General features: G+C 34.0%; 1 protein-coding gene across 9 annotated transcripts in view; it reads right to left on the bottom strand.

The window, feature by feature from the left end:
* The window catches only part of DPY19L3 (dpy-19 like C-mannosyltransferase 3), a 36,129-nt gene that overhangs the window by 18,292 nt on the left and 1,545 nt on the right, over positions 1-16,292 (bottom strand). For 4 of the 9 annotated variants that reach the window (XR_005823800.1, XR_005823801.1, XM_040571579.1 and 1 more), the window contains exons 2-12: positions 15,378-15,520; positions 14,422-14,555; positions 7,905-7,995; positions 6,901-7,022; positions 6,555-6,700; positions 5,351-5,474; positions 4,483-4,617; positions 2,908-3,039; positions 1,686-1,787; positions 805-878; positions 394-552 (exon numbers count right to left, since the gene is read on the bottom strand). Coding sequence is in view for 7 of the 9 variants with exons in the window: in XM_040571579.1 (XP_040427513.1) it covers positions 394-552; positions 805-878; positions 1,686-1,787; positions 2,908-3,039; positions 4,483-4,617; positions 5,351-5,474; positions 6,555-6,700; positions 6,901-7,022; positions 7,905-7,995; positions 14,422-14,555; positions 15,378-15,480 (1,322 nt within the window). In the remaining 2 variants the exon portion in view is untranslated. Of the gene's footprint in view, positions 1-393; positions 553-804; positions 879-1,685; positions 1,788-2,907; positions 3,040-4,482; positions 4,618-5,350; positions 5,475-6,554; positions 6,701-6,900; positions 7,023-7,887; positions 7,996-14,421; positions 14,556-15,377; positions 15,586-16,166; positions 16,250-16,292 lie in introns of those variants that run through there. The other 5 variants (XM_040571586.1, XM_040571585.1, XM_040571583.1 and 2 more) reach the window with 4 other exon arrangements.

Genomic DNA, 16,292 nt, shown 5'->3' with positions numbered 1-16,292 from the left:
AAATGAGATGAACTATAGAAACTAACATTGTCTTGTATATTAAAAAAAAAAAAAGCACGCCTTCTCTGCCCCTTCACCAGAAAAAAAAAAAAGCCTAACCACCAAACAACTCTGCATATACTGGAGAACTTCAACAGCAAACAAAAGAACTAGGAAGAATCTTGCAAAGATTATTTCTTTGTTCAGTCCTGTTATGCTGATTGTATTTTTAGCTTTAATAGGAAATCACTTATTCTGCCTGATCTCTATGTAGTACGTCCTATTGTTTCCTTAGCACATGTGGAAAGTCATACTGTATGCTGCTGCATTCAACTGTCAGTTCCTTAGCCTGCTGAAGAAGAGAAAACTGATTTAAAACAAAAAAAAAAGACTTATTTTTAAAACATATTTTACCTGAGGTTTCGAAAGGCAACAATGAGAGCTGCTACTGTCATAGGGAAGAGACTGAATATGTAGACGTAAAAAAGTAATGTATCCGAAAGTCTTGAAAAAGTATTTAATGGTAGTAAACCAAAAGCTTCTTCACAAAGATAGAGGTTAGCATCAAAATCTCTAAAGAAAAAAGAATACTTGTCATCATGTATTTCATAACTTGATATCAAAAAGGACCAAAGTTTCCTTTTTTCCAAGCAATTATACAGCCACAGTTGAATAGCTTTTTATGGAAAAAAAAAAAAAAAAAGTCCACCATAAACACAGGGTAAAAATTCATGATTCATTACTAAGATTTTAAATAAGCAACAACCTGCAGGCTTCAGTTATTGGAGCTTTACAACAAAAAGTAAAATTGCAGCTAACTCATACCTTGTTGCCCCGAATCCAAATTTTGCTTTCAGGAATTTGAATATATGTTCATCCGATTCAAGATTAAGACTTTTCTACAAAAGGAAAAAAAAAAAAAGCAATCAATATTTTTAAGTACTGAAAAATTAAGCTTCACCTAGTAAACTTGTTTTTTACTTTTGAAATTAAACTATGAAGCACACAGGCTTACTGAGATAGAATGAGTGCTTATTTGATTGCAAAGCACTCTGTAATATGGTGCTGTGATTCAAAGGACAAGTTATTTACCTTTCAAAATACATATACTGCTTTCTTATTTACAGATAAATTTTACCCATGACAGGTTGGTTTTAGCTATAAGTTTTACTTCAATGACTTATTACATATTACCATGCTATTTTATATTACATATGTACTAAGTTTTAATGTCAGTTTTACAATCTCTTGAAAAGCAGAAAACTGCTACTGTCTGTACTATTGTGCAGATCTCTCTATGCACAAGAATAAAAGTATGGAGTAGTCTACATCAGTTTTACAGCAAGCATTTATTTTAACTGCATTCACTGAAAAGTAAATTAAATGAAATTTTGCAAATGCTCAGCAGTATCATAATGCAGTATAAATCTATTTTTTTTATAAATTAACACTACATATTCAAATACACATAACTTGAAGTTCACCTGTAGTTTTATGTTAAGAGTTTTAAGATTGTATGTTTTATAGTATACCAAAAAGATTAGCAAAGCAACATTTTAATTTCTGAAACCTATTCTTAGAAACGCAGTGATATCTTTGCAATTTTTATTTAAAGATATTATTGTAGATGACCTCTTTACAAGTACCTTTCAATATTACAAAATTAAATTTTGTAGTATTACTGTATTAAAAAAATATTTCCTTACCTTAATGAATTTATTTACTAGAAGAGTCAAGCTTGAGACTAATAGTACATGGAGGATAAGTTTCCCAAGCCTATTAAGCAAGTTGCCCTTCTTTAAGTTTTTCTAGACAGAAGAAAATATTAGTATTTCAATATTTAAAATATTTAGGATTCGTATGTATTTGGAACAAAACCAACAAAGACTATTTGAAACCACTTATTTGTTAGGCCTTTTATCAGGATATGTATTAGGCTCATGTAAGCAAAAATTCAGACATAACCAAGTATCCAGAATAAAGATATATTTCTTCCCTGAAACTGAAGGGACAGTATCATGGAAAACTCTCCAGCATATTCTTTTGGCACAGTTATTTAACTAGCCAAATAGCCTTCATTTAGAGGTGACACCAAAAGGAATATTTACACAATTACTGGCACCCAGAGAAACTGCGGTTTGTGATCCAGGATTCCTCTAACTTCAGTAGCATGATGTGCCTTTTCAAATATCTATTCATTAGAATCTCCACCTAAATGTGGCAAAAGTGTATTCTGACTAAAACTATCAGTTGATGTGATTTTGACCAATTTTCCAGGTCAAAGCTCCAGATCCAAGAAGTGTACTTCTCACGCTCACAGGCGACTCGGATTAGGTGCAGACATTGTCTAACTATAAAACAAAACCAAAACAAAAAAAACATAGTCCTGATTTTAAAAAGTCACAATAGCGAGAGAGAGCAGGAAAGGCTCTACAGGTTCATATATCCTGGTTAGAGGCAGTCAACAATGCTAGTAATAGGAAAAAAAGAACTGTAAATAGAGGAAGAATTCCTAATCTCTGAAAGAAAATGTAGATTTCAGTAAACTGAATTTAACATATATCTAGATCTCATGGAATATTTTGCTAGAGGCAGATCTGTAAATCTAAGACAAGTCCTGCTGAAACAAACGTAAAGTCCATTTATGCAATTTTTTTGCAGGATCCAAACTGAAGCTTGCACAATCATATGTTAACAGCAATCACAGAATTATGGTGTTCGATGTGCTCAGTTACACTGTAGTTAGTGTAATTGAATTCATTATTTGTTCATGCAATATTTTTGTTCCTCTATTCTAAAGTAATTCCTATAATTAGGATTAGTAATTTAAGATTACAATGCATACAAATTATTCATTTGTAATATATAATGTGTAATACACATATAGTATATAGTGTGATATATACTTCAAACAATTTCAGTACATACCTGGATTGCTCTTGCTATCAAGATAGAAGCATTAAAGCTTATAAGTAATGATCCAAGAATCATAGAATTAAAAAACTGTAGGACACAGACTAGCAATAATCCAGAAATTTGGATGATATAGAGCCATGTAACCTGTAAAAATAATGATACTTTTATGCCTACAAAATTTTAGTCAGCTCCTTTTCTTAGAGTATGTTTTATAATTTATTTCAACATCAATTACTTTTACAAAAAATATATTTTCTTGCACTATATCGTCACGCCTAGATCCATTACTATACTCTTCCTATATTTATGTCTTGAAGTAGATTTAGTATTTTATACCTTTCCTATGAAAACCTGATGCTGTAATAAATTGGACAAGTTAAACACTTGCAGAGTGAGGAAAATATTAATTAGTTAGGATTTGGGAGATGTTACCTGTTTTCTTCAGTCACAAAACTGTATCTGCAGCCTCTGTAATGTCTTTACAACCAAAGACATACACCACAGTGCAGTATAGCAATTAAACATTATCTGATTTCTGTGTAACTTCATTTATGTCTTTCCAAACTACACAGAACTATTATGACAATTCACTTGAATGCATATGCTAAAAAAGTCATCTGATTTTCTGATACAGTTGTACCAAAACACAAATTTTACCTTACAAAAAGTGAAGTTTAGCCTTGTACTACTGCAGTGGTCAAAATCAGTACCAAATGGACCATCAAACTCCAATAGTGTTAAGTAGCACTTTTGGAAAATTAACATGGAATAAGTGGTGCAGTAAGTCCATTATAGTATAACTGGGGGGACTGGACTAGATGATCTATCTTTCAAGGTCCCTTCTAATCCCTAACATTCTGTGATTGCCAAACTTTAAGGTAGCTAATCAGTCACATTAATTGCTAACTTCAGCTTACATTTGAACACATAATGAAAATTTTAGATTTCATCTCAGCAGAATTTCACACTGACATTGAGTTCAATGTTTTCATCTTCTATAGCATGCTTACATTTCTGAAGACTGACAGCACATGATCCCTTAATTTCCTAGTGACATTTGTTTTACTTTTTAGCTCATTCTGTTTAGCAACATAGTGATAATGTTGTTATTTTGTGGTGAATTTCAACGCATGAAATCTAACTGCTTCTTTTGAGCCCTCCAGCCTATTTTCCTCTTTTGTGGTACAGTGCCTACAACCTAACTTTCAAACAAGGATGCAGAATGGTTGAGGCAAAATTCATAGCCTGTTATGACTTCAGCTTAGGCAAAGATTTTTTGTGCCTTTTTTTTTTTCCTGGTCACTTCCAGAGGACATGCTCAAGCTGTGGTATTAGATAACTGTTGAGATGGTGTTTAAAAGCATTCCCTTAGTAATGTCAAAATATAGTTGGGTCTGAACAAAACTAGACTAAAATTAACAGGACTGAATTACATGAAGTGAAATAAAATCAGCTAAAAAAATGTGTAATTTAATTATTCACTTTTCCCACTTAAAATATATGCACTATGATTATTCAAAAGCTGAAAGGCATACATGCAATGCTTCCATAGCTTGATGACGGAAAAGAGAAAAGTCTGGTTCTTACCTTTGCTGTGGGAAGCATGTCAAAGCAGTCCGGTATGAATAATGCCAATGCTTGTATCAGCATCATAAACTGATTAAATTGCCAAGTCAAGCTAAAGAGGAAGGTTGCTATGAATACAGCCAGAAGTGTCAGTCTCTGGGAGGGTGGAAAAAAGTTTTATTAAACTTTATTTTCCTTCATCAGAAAAAAAAATCAGGGATTTAATTTATTTTAAATCCATTTTTAAAATGTTAATACATGCTCTCTGCAGTAACTGCTTGTAAGATAATATTTTTAGACCTTCAAGCTCTTGTATTTACACCTGTATTTAATCACTGTAATATGTTCTGGTTTCAGCTGGGATAGAGTTAATTCGCTTCACAGTAGCTGCAAGAAAATGGTGAGTTTTTAGATATGTTCAGCCCATAGATTGACATGCAATGTGTTTTACTATGCTACAAATAGTAGTTGACTTGAACAAACTGAGGAGTAATGACTGTTTGTCAGAGTTTATCATCAATTTACTTTTATTTCTGCAGATTGGCACAACCTCCTATTTTTGTAATACAAATGAAAGCAAAGGAAAAGCTTTATTACGTGAGTTTCAACAAGCTTTTTTCCTGTACCCTGTGCTGCTGTTTTGTACTCTATACAGCTTGACTTTAAAGTTAAAAGCTTCACCATATTTTCTTCAAAGCTGAGCATATATATGCTTGTATTCCAACTAAATCTAAAGGATATTTTAATCTTTGTAAGCAATTTTTGTGTGTGTGTGTATACACATATATATCTCCAGTGCTGTAACTGCTTTTTAAATATTTTTTCCTAAGTTTTGGAGACAGTTTTCTGATACTAGTTTTGCTGTATCATACTTGTAAGAAATACTCACTTCTTGAGCTGGCTGCAAATGCGTTCTGAGTAGGTATGTGATGGCTGCAATCTGAACCGCAAAGAATGGTAGTGCCCAGTTTTCTCTTAAGGGAATGGTGAATTCTACTCTTGTAGTATGTATTCTATACAAAACAAACAGTTTCATAAATTTAAAACAAACAGAACACTAACTTGGGTGACAGAGAGGCTGCAATGACAGGCATGTTTTGTGCTGTTTTAGAAATGGAGACTCTATACTTAACATGCCTGGTTCTAAAAAAAATACCATTATGAAGGTCCTGCAAATCTGCAAGTTGTTTCTGTACCTCAGCTGCTGTGCTTTAACTTTACTTACTGTGAGAAAAAAATATAGTATGGATTAAATCTTACTTCTGAAACACAGCTTGAGTAATTCAAAAATGAAAAAATCAACCCCCCCAAAAAACACCTCTGGAGTCCAGCATGTGGAATTTAAGTTACAGGTAATTTTACTTTGTCTTTCAGTTTCTGTAAAGCACATATCAAAATATTAAGACATCAAGTTCTTCAATGTGATCCCAATGCATTGGATTTGAATACCACTAGACTGGTCAGAAACTTGAGGTAATTTTTTGAATATTCTAACATAAAAGGTATGTTACAGGAATTAGTACAAGCTCCCCAACAGGCAGTCATTACAAAACCTCAATTAAAAGTTAAAAACACCACCAACACAGAACAGCCTATGTCACTGGTCTTAGCTTCATTCCAGCAGCTTAGCGCTGATGTAAAGCCAGTTCCTCCATGTTTCTCTCTGAATGGACAAATCAATTGATAAAAAAGATTATCTTAGGTTGTTTAAAGAATCCCTGGTGGGTGGATAGTAAGGCGAGACCTAAAGGGCATATTAGCAGATGTCTTTAACATCTACGGGACCCTAGGCTGGAAAATACAGGATATATCATCCGGAGATCCAGGCATATCTGAGATTTGTAGTCCATTTTCAGAGACTAATTTACACAAAAATTTTTACTCCAATTTCTTGAAACTTTAGTCTGCATCTTCAATTCATTTTTGATTGTTTTCTAATTATTTTCTAATATTTTTTCCATTTTGTGTCTAATCTGGAGAGAGACCTTAAAGTTTATTTTTTCCTCTAATGAATCATGCATTCGAAGGTTTAATGCCCTACCTTTGACATGAGGTAAAAATTTTTGGAAGACTGAATGCTGAATCTCACTTACCTGTTCGTAATATACCAGCAAGCTGCCAATAACCCTGAAAGCCATGTTCCACTAAGAAGCCAGCTTGTTACATACAGAGCAATGACATACACTGCCTGAAGTCCAAACAAAGTGTAGATATAAAAATAAACAGGCTCTAGGTATTGCTGTAAAACACAAGAACACTGATGTTGACATAAAACACTCGGGGAGAGGATTATACTTAATATAAATTAGGTTTTGCTTTGATAAATTAAAAAAGTATCAGAAATATTTCTAATTAGAAAATAACTGAAAAGGGGAGCTATGATTCACTGGGCAATCTTCATAATGCACTTACAATCTAAAGCCATAAATAAATGCCTACCTTAATTGGAAGAATCCTATACAGAATGCTGAGAAACACCTCCTGGTAAACATTCATTCTTTCAAGTATGTTAATTGTCCTCACAGATTCAGTTTTATTGTCATATACTAAAGCATGTAAACCTTAACGATAAAGAGAAATTGAGATAGGAGATGGTCATTTTTCCCCCTCCATCTTCATTTGAACAGTGAATAACTTTTTCAAAGGTATTTTAGGATCTTTCACCAAAAACTGCATATGTTGAGCCAAGGATTCAGATCACATTACCTCTAAATCACTATGACCTTCTGAGGTCTTCAGCTTCCCTGCTGAGAATGTGACTTAAGAGTGCTAATTCAAGTACTATATATTTAGTAATGTATAAAACATTTATTTTTACACTTACATTCCTAGTATAGAGTTTGTGGTACGTACTGGATCTTGAGAACCATTCTTGCCACTACTTTGAACACAGGTGATGTTAATATTGACAAATGTAGTATAAGCAAAATTGGTAGGGAGCAACATTTAATTATCTAGAAAACACAACACTATCACAGAAAACCCTGTCATCGTATATGGTTTGCTTTCGAAAACTGCCATTGTGTCACTTACTGTATAGGCATACAACAAGAAATTGTCCCTTCCCACAAACAGCTCATAATTTAAGTTCAACAAGAAGAGAAGAGTGAAAATGAGAGCAATATACTGAATAAACCAGCAAGGCTGAAATCTGAATAAATATGTTGTCTCCCAAAAACAAACAACAAAAAGTTGTCTTCCAAAGAAATTGCCTTCCTCTGAAGATGAAGGTGTGGCACAGAAACCAATGTATCACTGTGAAACTGATTACGTCCATAACTTAGTGGCTCCCTGGTGGATGAACAGAACAAATCTGTCTCCAGTACAACTGTTACACCATCTTTCACAGTTATGGTATTCCTTGTCCTCAACTATATTTGAAAAAATGTTAAAAACAGTCAGCTGGCAACACGAAGTAAAACTTACTTTACAGTTTACAATACCTTGCTGGATGGAAGCAGCCTGAATCATCTGTTTGTAGTAGGAGTAATAAAGTCCACATTCTGTTCTGAATGAAATTTCTCTTTCAACTTCCTGCAAGTTAAAGTTCAATAATAAATTCACTTTCTATTTGCTTTTTGCAATCAAATGAAGCTGTCATGTTTTTCCATCAAGTCAACCCAATGGATAAGGTAACTATGGAATTTTGGTACCAATTATGTTAAACTTGCCTACGTAAGTAAACTTCTAATATTCTGATCTAATTAATTTCATTGGATACTCATCCAAATAACAATTACTAAAGAGTCAATTTTAGAATGGAAAATTTATTTCGAATTTCAGTAAAAATAAAAACATAAAATTCTAATTCTGTCTACACTGGGGGAACTGGCCTATTCAGTAGTTTGAGTCTTTGGATTTATGTATTCTGTGCAACTTAGTTTAAATAAAATACAAGAACAACTTAGGGTGAGAGGCAAAGGGCTGAGCTGTTGATGCTTCTGTTAACTATAGAAATGTACATGCCTTTGGTGGTTCTGATATGCAGTTCTGAAACATTTTGGATCTTTTACTATTTTTGTATTATTCAATGTTTAGATAGGTGCAGTGGCCAAGGGGTGGACTTTAAAACTGCATACACACGCTCCATGCATTTAACCTTTTCTTCCAGATGTGGTTACACTGTAGTGCTCCATGGCTTTGCCACCTTAAGGCTTGATTAAATCAATGTGCTATACTTGGGACTACATCATAATCCCAACTCTGAGATTTCAGCTGGCAGGGTAATCTGCTGCCCATTTCCTAAAAGCTGTTTCTTGCAGGAAGCCAGCTAATCATTACTCTCACACTTAAAATATAGGTTAAAGAAAAAATGATTATTTACTTGTTTTTAGGCACAGGTAGAGTTATTTTTTAATCCAAAAATGTTTAAATTATCTAAATTAGGTGCATTTCAAACTCTACCTTTTTTTACCTGCTAGAGCAGGTGAGGTCTAGTGAAGCATGAAAGCTCTCCTAGATAAAACTGCTCTCGGACAGGATCTTGGCTTAGGAATTTGTTTCCTTCTGTTAACTTATTAGTTATGAAGACCTAACGAAATTTTTTAAAAAATCAGAGCCTTGGATGACCACATTTAACCAAGATAAGACTGCATGAACAGCCAATTTGATGAGAAATAATAGGCATCTTATACAAAATTATTTTCTTAGTAGTGGTCTTCGTAGTAGTTTTGATAAACACATTCCTTCAATTATCTCTGTTAAGCAGTCAATTAGAAAAGGTTAATATCCCAATTTGAAATCCCATGAGGTCCCCATATGCGGTGTAAGGAAGTCATACGTTAAGAAATTTTGGTAAGATTTCTAAAGGTAACCTTATTAATTCATTTTTTGCTTGTTTTTTACAAAATTACTGAAATAACAGAATGATACTGATTCTGATATTTTTATGAATGCCATTCTGGTTAAAGCAACCTTGCACAGAATTCCAAGACCTTCATCTCTCTTAAACAGTCTCATCTCTTCTGCTGGTACAGAACTCATAGTATTTCAGAGCTAACATCAATCTAGACAAAAATCATGTTCCTCCTTTCTCTACTGCCCAGTACACCGTATCTTAAATCAAAACACGTATTTTATTGAAGTTAAGTATTGACAGAATAAATCAATATTAGTTCTGGTCTGAGAAAAATCAACAGATAAAAATGCATCTGATTCAAAATAAGTCCACAATTAAACTCTCCAGCTGCTCTGCAGCATACAAATAATTATAATACCAGCAGAAGAAACTGATATTGGCACTAAATACTAAAAGCTACATACTTAGCAAAATGAGAATGCTGGATTTTGAATGAGCTCTATTTTCAAATTCATCACTACTGAAGTCTTCTAATACCAAAATACCAAAAAGCAGCTGATTTGAAGTGTTTAAAAAAAAAAAAAGAAGAAATGTTAACATTTGGAATTTATTAAGGGGGAGAGTATAGTCACAGAGGGGGATCTAATTAGCAAAAATGCATTCAAACGTGATTAAATTGTAATCCTGGCACCAGCTGTATTCAACCAAATGCTATACTTTATGAGACAAACACTAGTGAGTTTTACATCTGTTTCATGCTAAGATAACATCTGTTTTATTCACTTGCAAGACTTTTCCAGTTCTACAGCAATTTATACTTTTTCTAGTATCCCATGTCAATAAAAACATATGGACTTATGGGTAAGCATTACAAAAGCAGGTTTGCCTTACTGTATATTCAATTTGTACGTGTTCAACAAAGAAGTTATCACTGTTATAAAAAAAAATCCTCCAGGATATAGTATGGCATATGATTTCAATTTATGCAATTGTAGTCTAACAGTATTAACCATTCAAAACAAAATACAAAGGACTCTTCCTCTCTAGAGCAGTACAAAATTCTGGAAGTCAAATTTCCTCAAGCTCCCTAACTGAGTCATCCCAGATACTGAGCAATCAGCCAAAGTCTGAGTTGAGCTTTTCTACAAATAAAGAACACAAGCAAAGCTCTAATTTGTTTTACCTTTTGACAAAGCTAAAGCACAATTTGTGTTACTGGAAATATTCTTTAGCTGTTCAATTTAAGATCAGAGAGATTTGAAAACCTCCTCAACCGTACAAGTGGCAACTCAATACAGATGGCTGCTGTCATCATTTCTGGTTGCAAATCATGCCTTCAGCAAATGTATTTAATCCACGAACATGGTCTGTTGCCTGGTTAACCTTATGCCCATCTGTTAGGATTGCATGGCTCCTACTCAGATGACTTTTGATCTGGAATAAAAGCACCTAACAGCCACTCAATGGATACTTCTTTGGAAAAATACCACAAAAGTTTTGGACTGCCCTCCCCCTGTTTATGGCTTACATATTCACTTCGGGAAGTTCTAATTCGCTGGCTACCAGTTTCTCCACTTTTTCTCATCTTTATTTTATATTCAGAATGTAAAGAGGTAAAATAGAGGCACTCAGAGAAAGAATGCAAGGCTTTTTATACTGTATGTCTGAAAGATTTGAAGCTTGATATTTGTATTCCTGGTTTCTTGCAAGCAGCAACTTTATTAAAGGAAAATTGAACAGCAGTCATCCAAATGCTTACTCAGAGGGGATGAAGAACAAATGAAAGCTCTGAATATTTAACTGTTTGTGTTAGAGTATTAATTTGTTGTGTGGCCTTGGCTCATTCCTGTTCAAGGCTTCTTCTGAGTTTGCATTTGAACAAGCAATACAACAGCTGACAGGAAAGGTGATGCAATTCCCAGCTTTTTTATTTCTGTAGAACAGCATGTTTCCAAAATGATACTATGCTTGAGAAGCAATCAATAAACTATCAGAATTACTGAAAAATACTGGAAATAGACTTGCCAGAAAACTGAGAAAGGATTTTTGGCTAAGAAACCTGTTTTGGCTTGTACCATCACAAAGAGAAATGTTTATTGTTTTGATGCATATGAGAGGAGATTCAAGCTTTTTTTCTTCAAACAGCTTGACCAAGATAAGTGATTGTAACCTTCTGTGATCCCTGCTAGAAATGCATGAAAACACTGCTTCTGATTATGTGACATGGTATTTTGCATTCTCATTTTTTTCTGCAGTTTTTTTCAGGAGGTCTTGGGATATTTGAAAAAAAAAAGGCAAATACCAGTCACGCACCACTTTCATAGCATAAACCACTCCTCAAAATCTGCTTTTTCAGTTTTTCTGATGAGGAAACAATATTATAGCCTTCTCCAATGACCATGGCAAATTTATAATAGCAGGCATATTTATTAGCAACTAGGAATAAGACTCACACGTACTGAACCAGCTGAAATCACTACACTGTTGAAAGCCATGTTTAAAATAGTACAAAACAGTATAACAAGCACAGACCACAGTTCTTGGTAGTTGGGTGAACCATTGCTGGAAAACACCCAAAACTGAAGCAGCTTTCTGTTGACTGTAATTGAAATTACAGAAAGGCAATCATTGCAAGTGCACACACAAGTTGTGACTTCAATTACATCGAAGTTACAATTCATGACTTCACACAATGAACGCTTTTTACTCCAATCTTTAGGGCTGAATACAATTGGCAAAATGCGTAATTCTGTAACTAAGCAATTGTGATGTTCATGTATCAATGTAGTCTTAATTCAGAAAAAAAAATCCACCTTTCTACCTAAACAGTGTATGTAAAAGCTTCTGTCTAGTTTAGTCCAAAAGTCCAAATTTTTAGTCCAAAATCTTTCAAAATTCTTATATTTGCTTAAGATAGGCAAATATTTATGCTTTGGCTAAACTATAAAATGCAAGAGAAAAAAAAATTAATTTATTTTCAAAAAAAAAAGTGAGGATCTCATACAGCTTAGATTTTTTATCTTGCTAGTCTGACTTCTCACCATAAAATAGGTATACTGGCAAGAAAAATGTGTATAGAATATGGATACTGAGATGTGCATACTGGCATGAAAATTAGTCTTGCCTATATTTAAGTTAATGTTAAAACCTTAGAAAGCTTTGTGTTAACCAAAGTGAAAGCACGGTCAAACTCTGGCCTGGCAGACAACTGCAGCTGTTATCAGACTCGAATCATTCTCCACATTCTTTGTATTTGCAAATAAACTGCAGGGGTTGCTACCTGTTTGTTTTCAACCTGTAATACATCATTTAAGAACAAGTCTTTCGCAGTATCTTTGAATCCTTCTTGGAAAGTAAGCATTTACAAAACTAAATTGCATTTGTCTGATCAATCAAAGTATAGTGATAGTCTTCTACATGGGAAGATATCCTTAGAACCAATGTAAGTTGAGAATGTGCACATGCAAAACATAAATAGACTATTTTCACTGAATAATACATACATATTCATACAAACATGAATACATGCTGCTTTTCACTGCTCCAAAAAGCACTATGTATAAAGCCTGTCTGATTTTGGCTCTGTGTTACAACTGGTTATTTTATCTCTAATAATATATGAAATCCCATTAAAGCTTTTCCTGTTGCAGTCAGCTTAAAATTAGCCCTGGGGGCACCCAGATTCTCTGGTGGAGTAAACATCTTTGACCTCATATTATACATTCTTCAGTAAGAGTATCTATATGTTTTTCTCAGTTATCCAGCTGGTAGATGAATTTAATATTTTTTAGAATATTTCCATCAAACTAGCTAAAATTGTTCAACATACTCCAATGTTACTAGTTATCATATCAATTCCTTAGGATGGAATGAGAGCTACAGAGACAACAGACCAAAAAAATATCTATATGGTTAGGGTGTTTTCCAGTTTTGAAATCTAATGGCATTCTGTACTTAATGATCAAATAAAATGGTCATTTCATCCACTGCGGGGGCAACTTAATTGCAACTACAGACTTGCCTCTCTCAGCGTGCTTTGTCCCTCTGTATCAGTTCAATAGAAGAAAAACAATGTTCAGACATGGACTTGTAGCCATTTATATTTGTACTTCAAAATACCTGTGGAATTCATCAATACTTGCTTTTGGAAGGAAAAGGCAAATCTGAGGTGCACCTTATATGTATATAATATATGCTCTATCTCTATATTCAGAGAAAGATGACAGCAGGTACAAAACACTATTATATGTATAATACAGCAGTAATTGCTTCAGTAAGTACCAACTATTTTTATTTTCAATACGTATATGTGTCTTGGACAGGAAAAGTGCCTATTATATGGAAGAATCATGTTGCAATATAAGTGTTCCAGTTAAATATATATATTCTTTGAATAACATAATACATGGAGACCTAACAGAGCTTACCAATCGTAGGCATTTTCAAAGAAAAATTACTCACCTGTTTCTTTTCTCTGGTTAAATTTAGACGTACATACAGCTGTATTATTTTCCCATGCAATGATTCTGGGGAGAAAACTAGTCAGTTCCGGATCTTGGGAATAAAAATTCCCCTACAGTGTTTTACATTGATAATTGTCTGAAATGTATTTTGAGATTTGCGCATTTAGGATAGTCTTATACAAGATTAGTATTGAATAGTAAGAGACTGTGCCCAAATTGTATTACAGGATCACAGTTTAAATATAACTAAAGAACTGTGTGCCAGGATCTTGTGTATTGTTTTTAACTCGTTTTGTTTTTTTGGTGGTGGTGGTTTTGGATTACTTTTGCTACAAGAGATGTTTATAAAGCAACATATAGCAGATTGTTAAAACTCTCTTCTTGATAATGACCAGTGGTTGGAACAACCATTGCTGTCCCTCAGGCAGCAGAATAATGGCACAGCTGTGTAACAATGTGTTTAGAGGAAAAACTGGTGAAAGGTATTTACAGAAATGACTTGAGTACTTAAAAAGTCATGGGGAGGGAAGCACAACTTCTGATTTTACATAACAAATTAAACAAAAAAAAACAACTGAAATATTCTATGTTTTTGAGCAAGTTACAAGACAAATAGATAAATAAATGAAACTTCAACTAACATGCTTACTAAAGCTCTACGAAAGCACCGATTGATGAAACTATGAAAATGACTGTTACCTTAATATTGGAAAACCACAGGTCATTTTCATGCAGTGTAGCAACATAAACAGAAGTAAGAAGTCCAAGACCAATGGCAACAATTCCACCAAGAGTTAGTGAAAGTATGTTCCACAGCTTTCCACCTGTATGATCTTGGAAGAGAAATATTTGACTGTGTAACTGTGAAGCACATAATTCAATTTCAGTGAATTTTGGAAACTCATTGATACGCTGCCTGTGCTAGTACAGCTTCCATTCTGGCGGCAGGACACAGGGTTTTGAGAGCTCTTTATAAAGTTGTGTTTTTTGTTTGCTCATTGCAACTCAAGTACATGCAAAGTGAAATAAGGTGTGCCTTACTTGGAAAATGTAGTTATAGTTTAAGAACACCACAACTCTATATAAATCTAGATGAATATCATATCTAATTTGTAAATCTAAATTGGAATATCCTCACGGGCATCTTTTCTAAATTAAGGCTATAGAGGATGACTGTTAGATCACTAAGACATAAGATCTTCACACTTCTTAATATCTCTGCCTGTTTTTTTTAAACTTAGCTAGCCAGTCTGTCCTGCAGCCAAAAAGCAAGGGTTTGTAGTTCAAGTAATATTTCATATGCAATCTGCTTATATTTAAGTACAATCAATTAGAGGTTTTCAAATCTTTTTATGTTACCAATGATTTGAACTGTGATTCCTTTAAAAACTGATGATAGCTATGAGAAATCTGACAATGCATCACTATTAGTAAACAGAAAAAAATTGTTTTCACCGATTTAAATTAGAGTTTTAAAATGGAGGTGAGATTGCCATGTAGTAATCTGCATCTCTCTGTCTCGTCCAATTAATTTTGGTAATAGATATTCAAGTATGAAAATTTATTCGGTATTTACCTATTTCTAAACTGTGTCTAAGACAGATACCAGAAGCTGAACACTACTACAAAGTCATAATGTCCTAATCATTACCTACCAGACAGAACTTTCCCATCAGACTTCACATTCTTCTCTTCTGAAGGCTGATGTTCAGCTGCTTCTGTGACTTTTCCACCCCTTCTCTGTCTTACGGTTGTCATGATGACAGTCACTTTAATTCATTATTCTTCAGTCTGACTCCTAAATGGACACATACAAGCAATGCATCTTCCTACCCAACATTCATTTAATACTGTATGAAACGTCTGAAAACAGAAACATATTTTATGCCATCAGAGACCTTAAATTACCTGAGTTGAAATGTATCTCACCAAGAGCTTTTTTTTTTTAAGAAAAATTTTTTACAACTCAGATTTGAAATGAAAGTATAGGAAACATTACCCTAAATCTACTCATTAAATTCATAATTTTCCATACTCTTGACAAGGTTTTAGAACGGATCATAGTTTTGACTGCCCTCACTTTTTGGGTCCTTGACTCAAAATGCCTATCAGGCTCCACTTCTTTGAACAGTATGAAGTGTAAGCCCTTCACAGAAAAAATTGTTCTTTTAGGCTATTTTAGTTGGGTACCTAGAATAGAGAACCATTTGTTTAAATCCTGGCTTTCAGGAAATCCCCCCAAAGTGGGCCGTAAGATGCAGACATGTTGCCAAAGAACATGTGCTATAAAAGACTACAGCGACAGCATTAAAAAATGTTTGATGTTTTGTACTATCAAAGCCTCATAAAATTTGAAAATGTTAAAAAAAACAGCTAGTCATTCTCTTGTTAATTCATAGTTCTCTCTGTTCTGTGAGAGCAGGCCAGAAGTAAAATTGCTTTACCCTGCCATTCTGCAATTGAAAATCAACAATGTCCTGTCCTGAATGCAGGCACGTTATCATTCCCGGAGTGCAGACAGGGGTACTTGTGTTACCACTGGTGTGAGTGAGTGATAACGGAGGTGCTCT

The sequence above is a fragment of the Cygnus olor genome, chromosome 12, assembly GCF_009769625.2.
Source record: "Cygnus olor isolate bCygOlo1 chromosome 12, bCygOlo1.pri.v2, whole genome shotgun sequence".
NCBI classification, from domain to species: domain Eukaryota; kingdom Metazoa; phylum Chordata; class Aves; order Anseriformes; family Anatidae; genus Cygnus; species Cygnus olor.
This window is presented reverse-complemented; position numbering and strand designations above follow the sequence as displayed.